The sequence below is a fragment of the Wasmannia auropunctata genome, unplaced genomic scaffold, assembly GCF_000956235.1.
Source record: "Wasmannia auropunctata unplaced genomic scaffold, wasmannia.A_1.0 LD336085.1, whole genome shotgun sequence".
Classification (NCBI taxonomy): domain Eukaryota; kingdom Metazoa; phylum Arthropoda; class Insecta; order Hymenoptera; family Formicidae; genus Wasmannia; species Wasmannia auropunctata.
In genome coordinates this window covers 1,331,939-1,348,527 of record NW_012026805.1, presented here as the reverse complement: position 1 = coordinate 1,348,527, position 16,589 = coordinate 1,331,939, and the positions used below count along the sequence as shown (strand labels likewise).

Genomic DNA, 16,589 nt, shown 5'->3' with positions numbered 1-16,589 from the left:
TTATTCAAAATTAATATTATTAAAGATATTATTAAAGATTTTAACTTCAACATGAATAATTTATACTTTATAATAAATTTAACTATAATATTAGTCTTAAAATGTACTTATTCTTAGATTTAGTTTAATAGATTTTTTATTATAAAAATGTATAAAGTTTTCAGACAAACGCTTATTTAAATTTTTTTAACTGCAATTCTTGTAGTTTTTTTTTAGTTCTCCTTCAAGAATGTCTCCTTCAGAAAACTATGAAATTGGTATTTTTTATCATGCTTTATCTTAAAAGTTCTCCATACTTTTGTAATTTTTATCAATTACAGATAAAAGCGTTCGCATGTTTCGTTTCTTAAAACGTCGTTATAATTGCTTTCTTGATAAGACACACAGTAAAGATGTCTCGTACTTCATAAAGTATTTTTTTTTTTTTGAACGACTCAATATTTGAATAGTTTATTTAAAATATTTATTTAAAGTTGTTTAATATTAAATTTTAAACTTTGATTACTCAGTGAATAATTGATGTAAAAAATAGATCAAAAAAGGATTTTACAGAGCAAACTTTCTATTATAAGACGCCTGTGTTCAATTTTTATTCAGTTTAATATTGAAAGGTGTGATATCAGTTTTGAATGAAGACGTATTTGACACATTATAAAAATCTCGAAATTTGTTGTCTTAATTCCACCGCCTAACAAAAAAATTGGCAAAAATAATCATTGGTATCAAATACGGACCCTTTCAAATGAAAAAAAAAAAAAACTTTCCTACGCCGATTATTTATAATGCCGATTATATATTGCAATTTCAAGTATAGCCTCCGGTTTTTCTCAATACTAGCACTACAGGATATAAAAACTTAAAATTAAAAATAAAAAATAAAATTTAAAAATATAATAAAAGTATAAACGTAAAAATATAGTAAAATTTTATCTTTATTTTACTCGTTCCGGTTCTCGATAAAGCGAAATATCGAGAAGATCAAAATATTCGAAAAAGTCATCGGCGTAATTTTTATTTTTTTTTTGTTCTAAAATTTTTATCTTTACAAAAGTAATCTTAATTACACGAAAGAACGATTTTCCCTAAAAAATCTAGAAAATCTAAAATCTTGTACTGGATACAGATTTGAAAATAAAATTTTGTTGAACCATCAAAGTAATTTTGTTAAAAACTCAAAAATGATTAGCACTGCTATAATATGTTTTGATATTTTAGCAGTCAGTTTGAAATAACAAAATTATTTTGACGGTTCAATAACATTATTTTCGGATCTGTATCCAGCAAAATTTTTAGATCTTTCAATAAAATTATTTTTTCCATATGTTTTTACATACTGTTGGAAAATTTAACACATTTCATGTGTCCTAAACGGTCAACTTAAATTTTTGTATTAATTTATTAATACAAGATGAATATGTTAGACAGTAATACAAATATATAAAAATTAACATAAAAAATATAACACTGATATAATTTTATAAGCAAACTATGGAAACACATTTTTTGATTAAAATTAACATTTATGATATGTTAAATTAACACGTATTTTAGTATATTTATGTTAGAATTTATATTTTAAAACATTTTTATGTTATTTGTTTACTTACTCATAAATGTGTTATTTTGACTCTAAGAAATGTTGAATATCAATTTAACACAAAATATTTAAATAACATAATCACATTACGTTAAAAATATCAATACAAAATTTTAATAAGGGTGCACTTTTTAAACTTTTTCCACTCATGTTCTTAGGGTACGTTCCCGCTGAGCGCGTCACGCGTCGCGTCATCTGAACTGACCAATCAAAACATTTCATTTTATTGCGTAATTTGCTGGGCGATTTGGGATTTCATACAAAGGAAGATTCTTTTATCTCTAGAATGTCAAGTAACCTAATTGATACGTCTCGCAAGGAGTCGTGCGGCAAATGATGCAATAAAATGCGATTTTTTGGTTGATTAATTTGTGAGGCGACGAATGACGCGACGCGTGACGCGCTCAGTGGGAACGCACCCTAAGAACTTGAGTGGACCGTTTCTAACACAAATACAAAATGGTTTTTACTGTTACTCGTACAACTTAAGTTAAAATTCTTCTGAAATAAAATCGTTGTGAAAATTAACTGGGATATGTGTGTGTGTGTGTGTTGTCTGTCTCAACATTGTCTCCATTAATTCAATGAAATTTCTAGAATAATAAAAGTATTTTCAATGGATTGCAATCAAAACGGATAAGATCGTTAGTTCGACGCTTAATGTCTATAATTTTGAACGGCAATTCCGAAGCGTTTTATAGAAATGAGATTTCATATTGTGTCTATATATTGTGGCTCTATATTAGTTTGCCTGTATTATTTAATGCGAGCCTATACACGCGTGAGAATAGATTGAATTTCCTCATCCGGATTCTCGGAGTCCGATGGCCGCTGCTAATCGGAGAAAGTAAGGAGCTGCGTATATCCGTCGAAATTGTCCGCGCCCAAGCTCTTTCCATTCCACAGATGTAACATAACTGGTTGCGTGTTTAGATACTTCAGAATGCATGGATTACTGCAAAGTACTGATGTCTCTTGTAATTATAAATTCTGCTTATGTTACGAACTCGAAGGTAGGAGCACAGAAATGAAAGTAAACAAATCGTCTATTTGTTGCACGTAAAAACAATTAATAAAGTACACTGTGCAGAGTATAAATATGTGAACATTGAGATTTCCTTCCAAAATTTCATTTAAGCTTATCAAAAATTCAGCCTTTTTTACACATCAACTCAAATCTTATATAATTGTATTTCTTATTTTAATATCTCTTTTATTAATTATCTTTAATTTCGCAAATTAAAATAATTTAATTGATTAATATTACAACTGATCAATATATTACAGTTAAGATAATTTAAAAAAGCTACCTAAATTTAATATTTTATCTTGCGTACTGTATTTTCCTTCCGGTAATGTAAACAAAGACTTTCCACAAGAAGAATTTACATCTCAATTATGCGATATACAGTGAAAAGAAGATTTCTAATTTCCAGAGTCCCATAGTACGTCGCTGAGCGCGTTCGCCTGTCGCTCTTGAGAGCTTTCTTTTCATTTCGTCATTACGTCTATACAGCCTCGACACATTAAAAGACGGCTCCGTCCATTCAGACTTTTATTCCGTAGGAAAAAAACGTCGAAGTTCACGATCGACTTTCACTTGGTCGTGTTTCTGATATGCTTACGACTCGTCCCCTCGCGTTTCTCCATCGAATTTGTCTTGCTTATTATAATTAGCTGGAATCAATCAATGTCTCCTTGATCAGCGCGCTCAGGGATTAGGCCAAGGATCGAAATCTAGGTATTCAAATTTAGATGTTTACGATTATTTAAATGTCGAATATAAAACCGGAGATACATATATAATATACATATACGTACATACGTCATACATGTATACAGGGTGTCCCAAAATTCGCGAATCAAAATATCATAGCAAGAAAGTCTTCGAAAAATTAAGTAAAAAAGTTATTTGTAAATTTTTATTTTAAGCAATAGTTTATAAAATATAAGGGCTTAAATTCAGCCAACTAGAGTAGTACTCAAGTGGAGTGCGCGACCACTAGCACTATCGACGCGTTCACGGATATGTTTCCGTTTAATCGTAATCTATAATTGGCTAAATTTATATTCTTATATCTCAAAAATTACTGCTTAAATTAAAAATTTACAAATAATATTTTACTTAATTTTTCAAAGACTTTCTTGCTGTGATATTTTGATTTGCGAATTTTAGGACACCCTATATATAGTAATTATCGCAAAACAAAAGTGAAACATCCTTAGGTAAAAGTGAGAAGTAAAAGTAGAAGTGAACGTTTTGAAATGAAATGCTTGAAGTGACGACATAGACAGCATAATTTTCTGCTTTTACTGCGAGGTGTCTGTCCATTAAAAGTGTCCGTTGTCGCATTTAAATGTTCACACACAATCATAGAATCACGAAAATTACAAGTACCTATTCAATTCGTATTTTATTGTTTGTATTTTTTTTTCATAACGTTCTTTATAATTTCTTACTTATGTAAATCTGAAGCACGAGGCCTCTTCTTCGTTGAAAGTTTGATTGAATTAAGAAATATGAACAAAAAATCCTTCCATTAATCGTTCAATAATTAATGAGAATATACAGGATCGTTTGCAGAATTTAAATTTTAACGCACGGATGCTCAGCTTATAGTTTTTCCGAGCGACTACACTTGAAAAAAGTAATCTTGCAATTATAGCGAGAATTATTTAGATACGAAAAATTACCTAAAACGAATAAGTGATTAGTAAGCATTGCGATACCATATACCTATGTTTTGTATTTAATCAATATAGATAATAGAAACAGAAATTATATCTGAATTATTTGTCAAATTTAGCAAGAAAGTTCCTCTATGATGTTTAATCAGTCCTGCAGACTTCAATCCAGACTCCAATCATATTTAGTTATAAGACCTATATTTTTTTGTATATATTCTTAGAATATTGCTGCTATAAATTCTACGTATGACATACAATTTTTTAGCAGATACAAAAAACAGCGATATAATTTAAGTGTGATATTTAGAATTCTAGCTGGAACAGCAAAACATTTCCCTGATCACGCAAAAAAAATAACTTAGCATTACCAGCTAAATCAGTAAAATATCAGTAGTTAGTTCGAATTTTGCTGTCATTACTAAAAATTATGTATTAAAGATAAAATATATTTCGTACTTTAACAGGAGTAGCTAAGAAAGTGGCATACAGAAAGAATAATTTTGCTGAAAAATTTAAAAGTTTTTCTGGATATTTCTCAATAGAATTAACTAAACGTCATTTGATTCTAGCAACAAATATTTTTTGCGCCTAAATTTCAACAAGTAATAAATTTAGATTTGCAAATATTTAGCGCCTAAATTTCAACAAGTAATAAATTTAGCTTTGACAGTAATGGCATTAGCTGTCCGGGCTGTCCTTATTTTAAAGACGCACATTAACTGCCATAGCTATATTTTAGCTGTGTTGGCCAATTCTTTTTCTGCGTGTAGATTTCAAGTTTTGATCGTTGCCCGCGGGCCAGACTAACATAAAGTTATTGCCCTCTGTGCGTTACCCATGGAATACGTGAAGTGTAGACCAAATTTTATATTTTGGCGATACGATCGCGGTCCAAACTGAAAGGCTACTCGGGCCGGATCTGGCACGCAGGCTGGACGTTGCGGGCGTTGCGTGCTTTAGCATGTCGTTTTTAGCATATCATTTTATGCGAAAAAATCTGATTATGTCGTCGGAGTCACGCAACCTTAAATAGTAAAGTTTAACATTAAATTCGGAATAAAAGAAAATTTTCAATTTGCTGTAGAGGTCTACAACATACTATTGAATGGTGACTTTTGTTAATTGCACGCAAAAACCGGTTTTGCTGAAGTAAAAATTTAGCTGGATTTAAAAATAATTATGTTGGACGTTCAAACTGGTTGTTAGAATATCAAAATATTTTGCAACATTGCTTATTATACTTTCCTACAAAATTAATTTGATGGTCCAAAGTTATTTTTAAATCTGTATTTACTACTGAGAAAAAAAATGATTGTAATTATGATAATTGCAACCATTTATCATTTATAATTAAACTATCAATTTAAGTATAATAATAATTTTTGGTGTCGATATTTGTTTGGTAAAATCACATCTAAATATAATTGTGTAATTATTATTACACAACATTATATAGTAATAAAAATGAAGTATAAAAATGGAGCTTCTAATCATAATTATTTTATTATGCAATTATAGCTACAATTATCAACAAATACTTTTCTCTTACAAGAAGAAGGCCAAATGCATCACGGATCCTGATCCCAATTTTTTTGGTGAAACTTGAGGCAAAATATTGATATAGTGTCCGAGTGTTTGATTGAATGAGCCTTAGTTTTCGAGTAAGAATTTTCTAAATAAATAATAATATTTAATATTTAATAATGAAAAGCGATATATTTCTTTCATTCAATATTGTTACAATAATGTTTGGGAAAAAATACAAATTTTTATGTAAAGTCGTACATTACAATATCAGTAACATTATTATAACCGATGTTGAATGAAAGAAATACATCGCTTTTTATTGTTAAATATTGAATATTATTATTTATTTTAAAAATTCTTACTCGAAAACTAAGGCCCATTCAATCAAACACTATATCATTATTTTGCCTCTAGTTTCACCAAAAAAATTGGGATCAGTATGCGTGATGCATCTTGCCTTCCCCTTGTCAGTGTAGCTGAAGAGAAAGTAAAATATCTAAATTTTTATATCAGCAAAATGGTTCTTTTTTTTTATGTGATAAAAGACGGGCATTTTATTAATCCATTTGAAAACACATCAACGAATGCAAATGCGTCATATCGGAAATTTAACGCATTAATATTCAATCATTTTTAATCAATACAGCGGTCTTTAGCGCTACTGTTACGCAATTACTGCCATTCTTTTACAAAATCAAATGATTTATGACGCTGAACGAACGCAAAAGATCTCGTTGAATTATGCTTTTCTTTTCGACGCTGTTACTCCATAGCTCGAGCATAATTTTTCATGGCGCGATCACTCGCCTTTTAACCGCGCGATTCTGTTTAGCAGAATGAGTGACGCTTGACTAATCGTGTACGTATTGAGATGAGCTGAATTACGAGAGAAATATATATTTTTTGTCACAAACGCTCATACAATATTAGACTTTATCTCAAATTCATGGAAAATAGCTTTACTTGCGTCACGAAATTGGATAGGCCTGAAAAGACCTCGGGGGTAAAAAACGACGGTCGGCACATTTCGTGGAAGAATCTCGGTGTCTCCCCCCGAATGAGAATACAACTTTAACATCCGTGAAGCATGAGAGAGAAATGTCACGTTATTCCTTTCGTGAAACGAGAGTTCTTTTTTTTCTTTTTTTTTTACTGCGACGATAGATATATTCGTGCGATCGTGGTAGAACGCACCTACATCGGTTATGCATTATTCACGCGAGTGAACAAACGTGGGTAACCCAACACGGTAAATCGCGAAAACAAAGAGCCGAGAAAACGGACGGAGGGTATCGATTAGGTAGATTAATGGTGCAACGAGGGCAACGATTCTCTCCCGTCCGGGCCCGACTTCGCTCCGAAAGACAAGAAGTCCCGATCTCGCCCTGTGCGTGCGTCGCGTCGCGCGCGACAGACGTCGTGCAAAAAAAAAGAAACCTTTCGTTCGCATTGGAAACGCAATAAAAAATGCCCTTGCGCTTAGACACGCTCACAAGTCGTCTTGATCTTCTGCGCATTATAAATGTTTTACATGCATAACAAAACACGTCCGTCCACGCTCGTACACGCTAATCACGAATGACGCGGTGCGCGCGGACCTCGCATGCACGTGCATTTATCGGTAAAACCGGCTTAACCGACTTTGCATGCACTCCGGTATACGTATATCGGAAGGAGCTCTTGAAAAAGCGACTCAGCAAACATCGCTTTCCGGCGACGACGGGCTGACGGAATGTACATACCGCGTAAATGTATGCATCGCACTCGCCGTTGATCGAGAGAGGCAGCGTGCGCGAGCCGCGCGCGATCCGAGCCTTGTTCAAACGTTACGTACGTACCCGGGTAGAGATATATTCCCGACTTCGCGGAACGGCATGTCCTTCGTCGAGAGAAGAATATTTGCTTTTTTTCCGCTCGCTCGACGAGATATTTGGAAGACGACGTGTTATCATCCTCCTAACGGGTCGCCCGTCCTCTCCGCGCGCAGGGGAGTGTGTACGCGACGGTATACCATATTATTGCTTCTTCGCCGCAAAAGAAACGGCGCGGCGCGGCGGTACGCGACGTTTGCTTTTCCACATATCAGCAAAAGTATATGCGTTTGGGGAGACGTAAAGCATCGATGAGTGTTGTTGTTGCGTAAGAAATGCACACAACGAGACAATAAGATTTCCAACAAAGCGCATTGAGTCCTCGTGAATAAGTTAAATTGGCATCCTGCAACCTGATATCCTGAACGCATCGTCCTTGCGACACGAATGTCTTCGTTGATTCGCGCGGATTGTCCCCGATATCGTCGAAAGACGACGAAAATATTGATTTCGAAACGGATGGCTCATCAGGTTGAAAAAAGAAGTATGAGCACATTCCAGAATACGTATTTCATCACGAATTGAAAATTATCGTATGCATGTTTAAACTCTTCAAGTAATAACATATAATTGTCTAATCTATAATTTCTAATTTATCTTCGTTGAGCGAGATGAGAGAATATCTTTTGCATATATGTATAAATAAATGTATGTAATCAAACAATATGTTGTGAATTAAATGCAAATACTATTTCTATGCGCCGTCATATACATGTATACAGGATGGGTGTTTAAAACAAAATGCTGGAATATATTGAGAACTAAATCCGGTAGGTAAAAATATTTCATGCCTATTTTCACCAATATAGATTAATTTTAATCTTGGTTCAACTTACTCTTTTTCTAGTTCTAAGAATTAGAAAAAGATGAAGAATAAATTAAACCGAAATTAAAGTTAATCTTTATTGGAAACGGGCATCAGACAAAAGTTATATAATTTCAAGCATATCAATAGTTTACGAGATATTTTATATTTTATGTCGAAATAAATGGCGTGATAAAATATAAAATATCTCGTAAAAAGTAAAGTTCATTTTTTGGTAACTCTATCTTAATATTTTTATATGTAGAATAATTAGGAATTATATTATGTAAAAAAATTTATATAATTTTATTTTAAAAAAGTGGACATGACCATGTGAAAAATTGATGTTTTTTGGAAATTGATTTTATTTAATTATTTGCCTCCTTCAAATTATACAAATTTTGTGTGATTTTTGTTTATCGAGTTGTTGACATATTCCTGTATTTTATTTTAGGTACCTGTGTGTGTAAATATATATTTTAAAAAAATGCGATTCACGCACGGATCCTTATTTTATCACCATCATCACTTAATTTTATTTAAAAAAAGATAAATCTTATTGATATCTTAAATGAAAAAACAAGTTTTTTCGTTGTTATCAAAAAGTTTAAACTGGATTTAACAAACTTGTTTTTATACATATTCAATATTTAAAAATTATTGCGACAACTTTTATCGATCATTATCTCTAACTATTCTTTAATCATATATTATATATATTACATTGGATACTTCCCATAATTTCGTTTTACTATAAGCTGAACTTATTATAATTATATATTTATAAATAAAAGTGACACATAAAAACAAAATAATGTGAAATTTTTAATATATTAATTCATTTCGTTTTTAATAAGTTCTCTTTTTTTCAGGATTTTAGTTAAAATAACGATTTTTTATCGTAAGAAACCCGTTTTACTTTTTTTCAAAATAAAAAAGAAACAATTGTTTTCTATTGTTGACAAAAATCGTTAAATTCACTTGAAATTTTTTTTGATGAGAGCAAAAAAAAATTATATTATTTTTCTCATCATTCAAGTCAATAAGATCTTTATATTAAAATTATATAATTTTTCTCATCATTCAAGTTAATAAGATCTTTATCTTTTTTAAATTAAGTGATGAAATAAAATCCGTGCGTGTATATACAGAGTGTCTCATTTTAAATAAGCAGTCAATTTTCTCCCAAATTATTGATACAAAGAAGATAAAAATAAAATTAATGGTTTTGAGAGGGACGTCTCATAATTTGCAGATTTCGTATATTTTGTAAACTATATAGTATAAAACTATTAATTTCTTGATCTTGTATCTTAATACTTTTCCTCAATGACCTTTATTTGAATACCGATATCGAGATCCCTCAAAACCGTTCCACTTTTATCTGAAACATTTCTTTGTATCAATAAGTATCATCAATTATTTTTGAAAATAATTAACTGTCTTACTTAAAATGGGATACTCTATATGTCTACTTATACTTTTATTTTTATATAACACATAAACTCGTCTATGCGCAAGGGGTTTTTAGCGGAAAAGCTTGATACATTGACAAGAAAATGATTATTTGAATTAAACTTATTGTTAGTAATAGAAAAATAATTTATTTATTGTTAGTAGAAATTAGTAAAACATAAATCATAGACAGTAAAGTGACATTTCAAATTCATCATTAAATGCGAATTTAACAAAATATACATAATGGCATAAGAAATACAATTTCTATTTATTAAAATACAATGCATTTTAGATTTGCAGCTGAAGAAAGGATTTAGCTAATTTTGGAATTGAAGTGTCCGTTACCTTTATCTTAATCTTATTAGATTATTAAATTAAACAGAATTTTTATATTTTATGTTTTTATACCTTGACTTTATAGGGTTTGAGGTTTATGTTTTTGCACATTTTTAAAACGTTCAATTTCAAGGAGCTAAGAAATTTAACGGTTGCAATATTTAACTTTTATATTTTTGGATATATATCTTGAAAAATATATGTCACATATCGCGGCATTGCTGCAATAGTAAGCTGCAATAGTATTATATCTCGAAAATTGACAATTTTGAGTTATTCATCACCAGATAAAAATACACGCCAAATCCATCTTTTATACGAATAACTCAAATGTCATTTTTCGAGATATGACACTATTGCAGCAATATCGCGATATAAATATGTTATGCATTACATGTAATAAGACATATGTTGTATTTACAGATTTTTTTCTTATCTACTGTATATGAATAATTGACATGCTTTTGCAATATATAGAAAAAAATTTGTAAACACAATATCTTATTACATAATGCATGACATATTTACACTTAAAAAAATTTGCAAACGCCAAACACAACATATATCTTATTACACAATGCGTGACATATTTATACGTAACATATACATATATTTCAAGTCATATATCCAAAAATATAAAAAAATTAAATATTGCAACCGATGGATTCTTTAACTCCTTACGAATTGAACACGTAAAAAGATTTGTAAACAGAATATATATCTTATTACACAATGCGTGACATATTTGTTAACAAATTAAAACAATTTTTTATCGGTATTACAAATCTTGGCATATTCTTGTTCTGTGCACTGTAGACGAAATATTAGGCTCAAGATTGTAAATTAAAGTAAAAACAAAAATGCGTACAATCGGGAGTAATGAAAATAATAGTAATAGTTTTTCTTGAATAAAATTTTTTTTTAAATGAAAAAGAGATAAAAATATATTCTGTAGATGTTATTTATAAATGCGCAGCTTATTATTTTGATTTACAAACTGGCATTCAACAGATGTTATTTTTAAAATGAATACTTTAACAAAGAAGAATAAGAAGATAAATATCCTCTTAATATATTTATGGAATGTATGATTATATGTATCTATCAAAAGAGAGAGAGAGAGAGAGAGAGAGAGAGAGAGAGAGGGAGAGAGAGAGAATGAATAACGATACCCGATTTTTTAGAATATTACGTCTGACAAATATTTCGTTTTCAAACACCTCGAAGAAAGAAAAAAACAAAAAAACAAAAAATCTCCAATCGTATCCGTGGTTTTACACGATAAAGGTATCGCAATAATAATCTTCATCCATCACGTATCCCATTTGTCACGTGGACGGTGTTGACGTTCGCGAATTCGCCTTGTCCACGTACAGGTGATAATGAGCGAGGCGAGACGCGACGCGACGCGATCGACGTAAACGCGAATCGGCTAATCGATCGAGACGGCTCACGAAAAAGGAAGAGTCATCTTTTAAATTCGACGCGTCGACCTCGTAACGCGTCAAACCGCGAATACGAATTGGATATCAAGTCGAGTCGAGCCGGAATAGAAAGAGACGTGGCTCTTTTCCTTTGCTGCAGGTGCAAATTCGGCGAAGAGATGGTGGAGGTGCTCTTGGATCGAATCGATGGCCAGGAGGTGACCATCGTCGAGTCGGACTGCATACCAGAATCGCCGACGGAGAATTCCCCCATAAACGAGAAGTTGTCGCCGATCCAGGAGTTTTACAATGGCCAGAGTATCTTCATCACCGGCGGCACCGGTTTCATGGGCAAGCTGCTCATCGAGAAGCTCCTCAGGACGTGTCCCGGAGTGACGTCGATCTATCTGCTGGTGCGCCCGAAGAAGGGCAAGGACGTGCACCAACGAACCGAGGAGATCTTTGACGATACGGTGAGGCTCTAAAAAGAAATCTACCCTTGAAATATGTGGAAAATTTTTGTTAATAGTTACATTTTGAATCGTCTAAATTGCTTCGATAATGAATTGATAATTTCTATGATTCAAATCCGTTATATTAAAATATACACTGAAAAAATGGTTTTGCTATAGAGTATCTAAAAATTTAGCTAAACACAGATCTAAAAATAATTTTGTTAGACAATCAAAATAATTATATAGTATGATCAAGGCAGGTTGTCAAGGAGAAGATCAAAACTTTTTAAAGCATTGTTTATTCCCAGACAGCACGCATGTCCAAAATAGGAATATAAAACGTCTTAAAAACATCATCAAGACTTTTGTTTCGATTTCGGACGTGCTGTTATGCTTGAGCATCCTATATAATTATTTCGATACCAAGTTCAATAAAATTTTCAAATCTTAATATTTAGATAGATTTTTAAATTTACTTTAGCAAAATTATTTTTTCCGTGTAATAATCAAAGTGGAAACAAATTAAACATCTTCTTTGTCCACATCACATATGCTATACAAATTTCCGCGTATAATACGTGCGTCATCGATGGATACCAAATACTTTGGCGTCAGCGCTTCATTTGCCTTTTAAGAGAATTCCTTTAATAATTTTTTTTATTATCACATTGAATCGATTAACAAGATAGTGACAAAAGTCTTTCTGTATTTGATTAACTATGGGTTTGTTATTATTTCAATTTTCCCAGGTATTTGCAAAGCTCAGAAACGAACAGCCCAAATTCCGGCATCAGATCGTCGCCATAGCGGGCGACTGCAGTCAACCGAATCTCGGAATATCCGCTCAAGATCGGGCCACCCTCATCCGGGAAGTTTCGATTGTTTTTCACGTCGCGGCTACGGTCAGATTCGACGAGAAGTTGAAGTTAGCAGTGCCCATAAACGTGAGAAGTACGAGGGACGTTGTAAACCTCTGCAAGGAGATCATGAACTTGAAGGTATTGTAAAGCCCAAATGTTTGAAAAAAGAAAAACTGTGAAAAATATTTTATATTACTTGTCCAATCGATGAACCTTTCTTTGAAACAATATTGTTTGATTTTAATTCAAATAACACCCTGGTGAAAATTTTTCTTAGAATTTATATAATTTTTCAGAATTTCTATATAAATTTCAGAATTTTTTAGTTTATTTCCGTATAATTTTATAACTTTTAAAAAATTTTTTTATTGTTAAATTTTTTTATACAAATTAGAACAATTTTTAGAAATGCTGAGAAAGTATATAGCTTTTCTTAAGATTTTTAAGATTTCTCATTATAATTGTTCTGTAGAAGATTTGTAAAATCTGAAAAACTTTAATAGTATTTCTTTAGAAATATAATAGAAGATATTTCTTCAAAAATTATAAATTTAATATAAGGAAAAATTTTTATTAAATATTATGAGAATTTTTTACACCAGGGCAGAGTCAGAAACTCTTCTGGTTTTCTTGACATATTATACATACGATTGTTCACATACACGTCCTTGTTTAACTTGAACGACGCCATTTTATGCAATTTTCCAGTCTTTTATACACGTCTCGACTGCGTATGCAAATTGTCCGCAAAGTGTAATCGAGGAGAAGTTTTATGACCCGCCAATGGACTCTGATAAACTAATCGCGCTAATGGAATGTGTGGAAGACAAGCTGGCTGAAGATATCACTCCGCAGTACGTGAAATCCTTTTCCGATTGAATTCTTTTAATGCGCGTGGAGGGAGAAGCGTAAAGAAGATTTTATTGTTTACAGATTATTAGGAAAATGGCCAAATACCTACACCTTCACGAAGGCAGTTGCTGAGAACGTGATCAAGAAGCAAGCTGGCGACTTACCGATCGGCATTTTTCGTCCTGCCATTGGTTCGCATAACTAATAATTTTTTTATAATATAATTCCAAATTAGAGACGCAGGATATTATTATTATTATTATTATTATTATTATTATTATTATTATTATTAGGGCATTATTATTTCACAGGACATTATTATATTATTATATGTATTTTATTAAACAATATATAAATCTTAAAATACAATAGAAACTTATACAAAGTTTTAACAAAACTTTTTGGAGAAAAAACGATTTTCAAGATATATTGTTTTAATAGAGATAATTGTCATAGTACACAATCTTGGTTAAAGTATTTGCTACAAAACATCCCCACAAATTGACTAAATTTTTTATCAAACGAAAAATAAATTGAAAAATTATTTTATTAAAAAATAATATTTATTTTCATGACAATTTTAATATTTTGTTAGTCCTCCTTTGGCTTTTTTGTATTACCTTTTTAAAGAAAATATAATACGTACATTCAGAGTGTTTTATACTAATGGCCAAGATTGATGTATTAATCATTTATAATTATATGTCAGTACACTAATTAGTTACAATTAATTAATTGTAATAATAACATGTGCAATTAGTGGCTTAATAAATTTAATTGTTGTCCAGACTTTACAAATAATCTGCGATTTTATTTCAGTGATCTCAACATATCAGGAACCGACGCGAGGATGGATCGACAATCTGTACGGTCCAACGGGAGTTGCAGCTGGTGCTGGAACTGGATTACTGCGATCGATCCATTGTGACGGCTCGGTGCACGCGAACGTGGTACCTGCCGATTTGACAGTCAACGCTCTAATCGCATGCGCGTGGGACGTAGCGAACGATCAAAGGTGCTCACTGTCATTTTTTATTCCCTGCATAATTGTGATGGCACATAATTCAGAACAATACACATGTCAAATATTTTGGCTTATAATGTGACGCTCTTTCTTTTTTATGTACGCGACACTTGACATTAGCGACATGAAAAGTTTCAGTTTGACACATAGAGCTAGCCTTCAGACGATTTGTAGATTGCGTCATATTTAACGCAGATGTTTCGGATTGAAGGACAATCTTATATTGAAGGAAAAAAGGAAGGAGAGAATGTATGAATGTAAAGATAACTACACAAATAATAATTTAAAAAAATAATACACAACACATTATTCATATAGTGTGTCATGTTTGGTAGAATAATAAAACAATCACTTTGAAAGCGGAATTGTCCTGCCGAAAGTGACACATTAATTATATTTCTACTTATACATTTGCACATTATTTATGTCACACAATAAAGAAACTTGAAAAATTACAGATGTATTTATACACATATATACTTACATATATGTAGCCATAAAAATTCGCGACAGTGTAAATATGAATGTATCATATGACATTGCATCACGAATGTACCATATGTCATTCCAGCACGAACAACAAATCGCGAAGTGAGGGTGAGGTTCCGATTTATAATTACGTGGCTACTGACAATCCGATAACTTATGACGAACTGAAGGAAATGTCATCGAAATATGGTCTCGAAATTCCCTCCTGCAGAGCGGTTTGGTACTACAGCTTTAGAAATAATAAGCACAGGATAGTGCATCTCTTTTTCGTATACTTCTGGCACCTGCTTCCAGCTTTACTTGTCGATACCGCAACCGTCTGCATAGGAAGACAACCGAGGTAATCATAAACAAAATTAATAGAAATATAAAATTGATCTGGCACGCAATTTAAAACGGCTGAATAATGAATTAAGAAATTCATATAGAATTTATTAGGCACTAATTGTAAGATCCAGCCGTGACCGTGGAAGGCGCTTGAATTTAATTGTGTATTTATATATGCAGTCTCGTTCAAATTATAATTATTGCATTAATATAAAAATTATATATTATATAAAATTAATATAAATTATAATTAAAAAGAGAAAGAGAGAGAGATAATATAATAAATTTTTCATTTAATTTATGTATCCAAAAAAATAATTGATAAAATTGAATAGTGACGATCTCAATTTTAATGATTTTGAAGTATGTTATCAAGTACGTGGCTCTGAGCAACAAAGAATTTAAGAAATTTTAACGTTTGCTCATTGTCTATTAAAAAGTTATCACTTTCTCTGATATTTCGGACATAATATAATATACATTACCGCACGAATTTAACTTCATATTGGAAAATAAAAGGATATTTTTTATTTAATTTTTTAATAATTTGTCAACAGAAGGATTTGAATATATTTAATAATTTGCCAACAGAAGGATTTGAATATAACGTATATATAATTAATATTTATGCTTGAGCAAGAAAGGAAAGCAATTCTTCCAAGAGACGATGATCGTCTCATTGTTAGGCAGTTCTAATAAATAATTTTTTTTTAAGAGAAATGCAAATTAAAAACAGTATTAAAAAATAAATTTCTTAAATTCCAAAAAATTCACTTCTTCCCACCTAAGTATTTACTTATATATACTGTATATGTAAAAACAGCATATACGTATATACGTTTATATTATTTACTTACAATATTATATATATATATA

The 16,589-nt window shown here is 31.4% G+C and overlaps 1 protein-coding gene across 1 annotated transcript in view; it reads left to right on the top strand.

Moving 5' to 3' along the window:
• LOC105448452 (putative fatty acyl-CoA reductase CG5065) overlaps window positions 1-16,589 on the top strand; it is a 31,146-nt gene that overhangs the window by 12,188 nt on the left and 2,369 nt on the right. Inside the window, exons 2-7 of the mRNA XM_011686997.1 lie at window positions 11,867-12,179; window positions 12,911-13,159; window positions 13,730-13,875; window positions 13,955-14,064; window positions 14,693-14,888; window positions 15,469-15,726. Of these exons, the coding sequence (XP_011685299.1) occupies window positions 11,886-12,179; window positions 12,911-13,159; window positions 13,730-13,875; window positions 13,955-14,064; window positions 14,693-14,888; window positions 15,469-15,726 (1,253 nt within the window). The 5' untranslated portion in view covers window positions 11,867-11,885. The remainder of the gene's footprint in view (window positions 1-11,866; window positions 12,180-12,910; window positions 13,160-13,729; window positions 13,876-13,954; window positions 14,065-14,692; window positions 14,889-15,468; window positions 15,727-16,589) is intronic.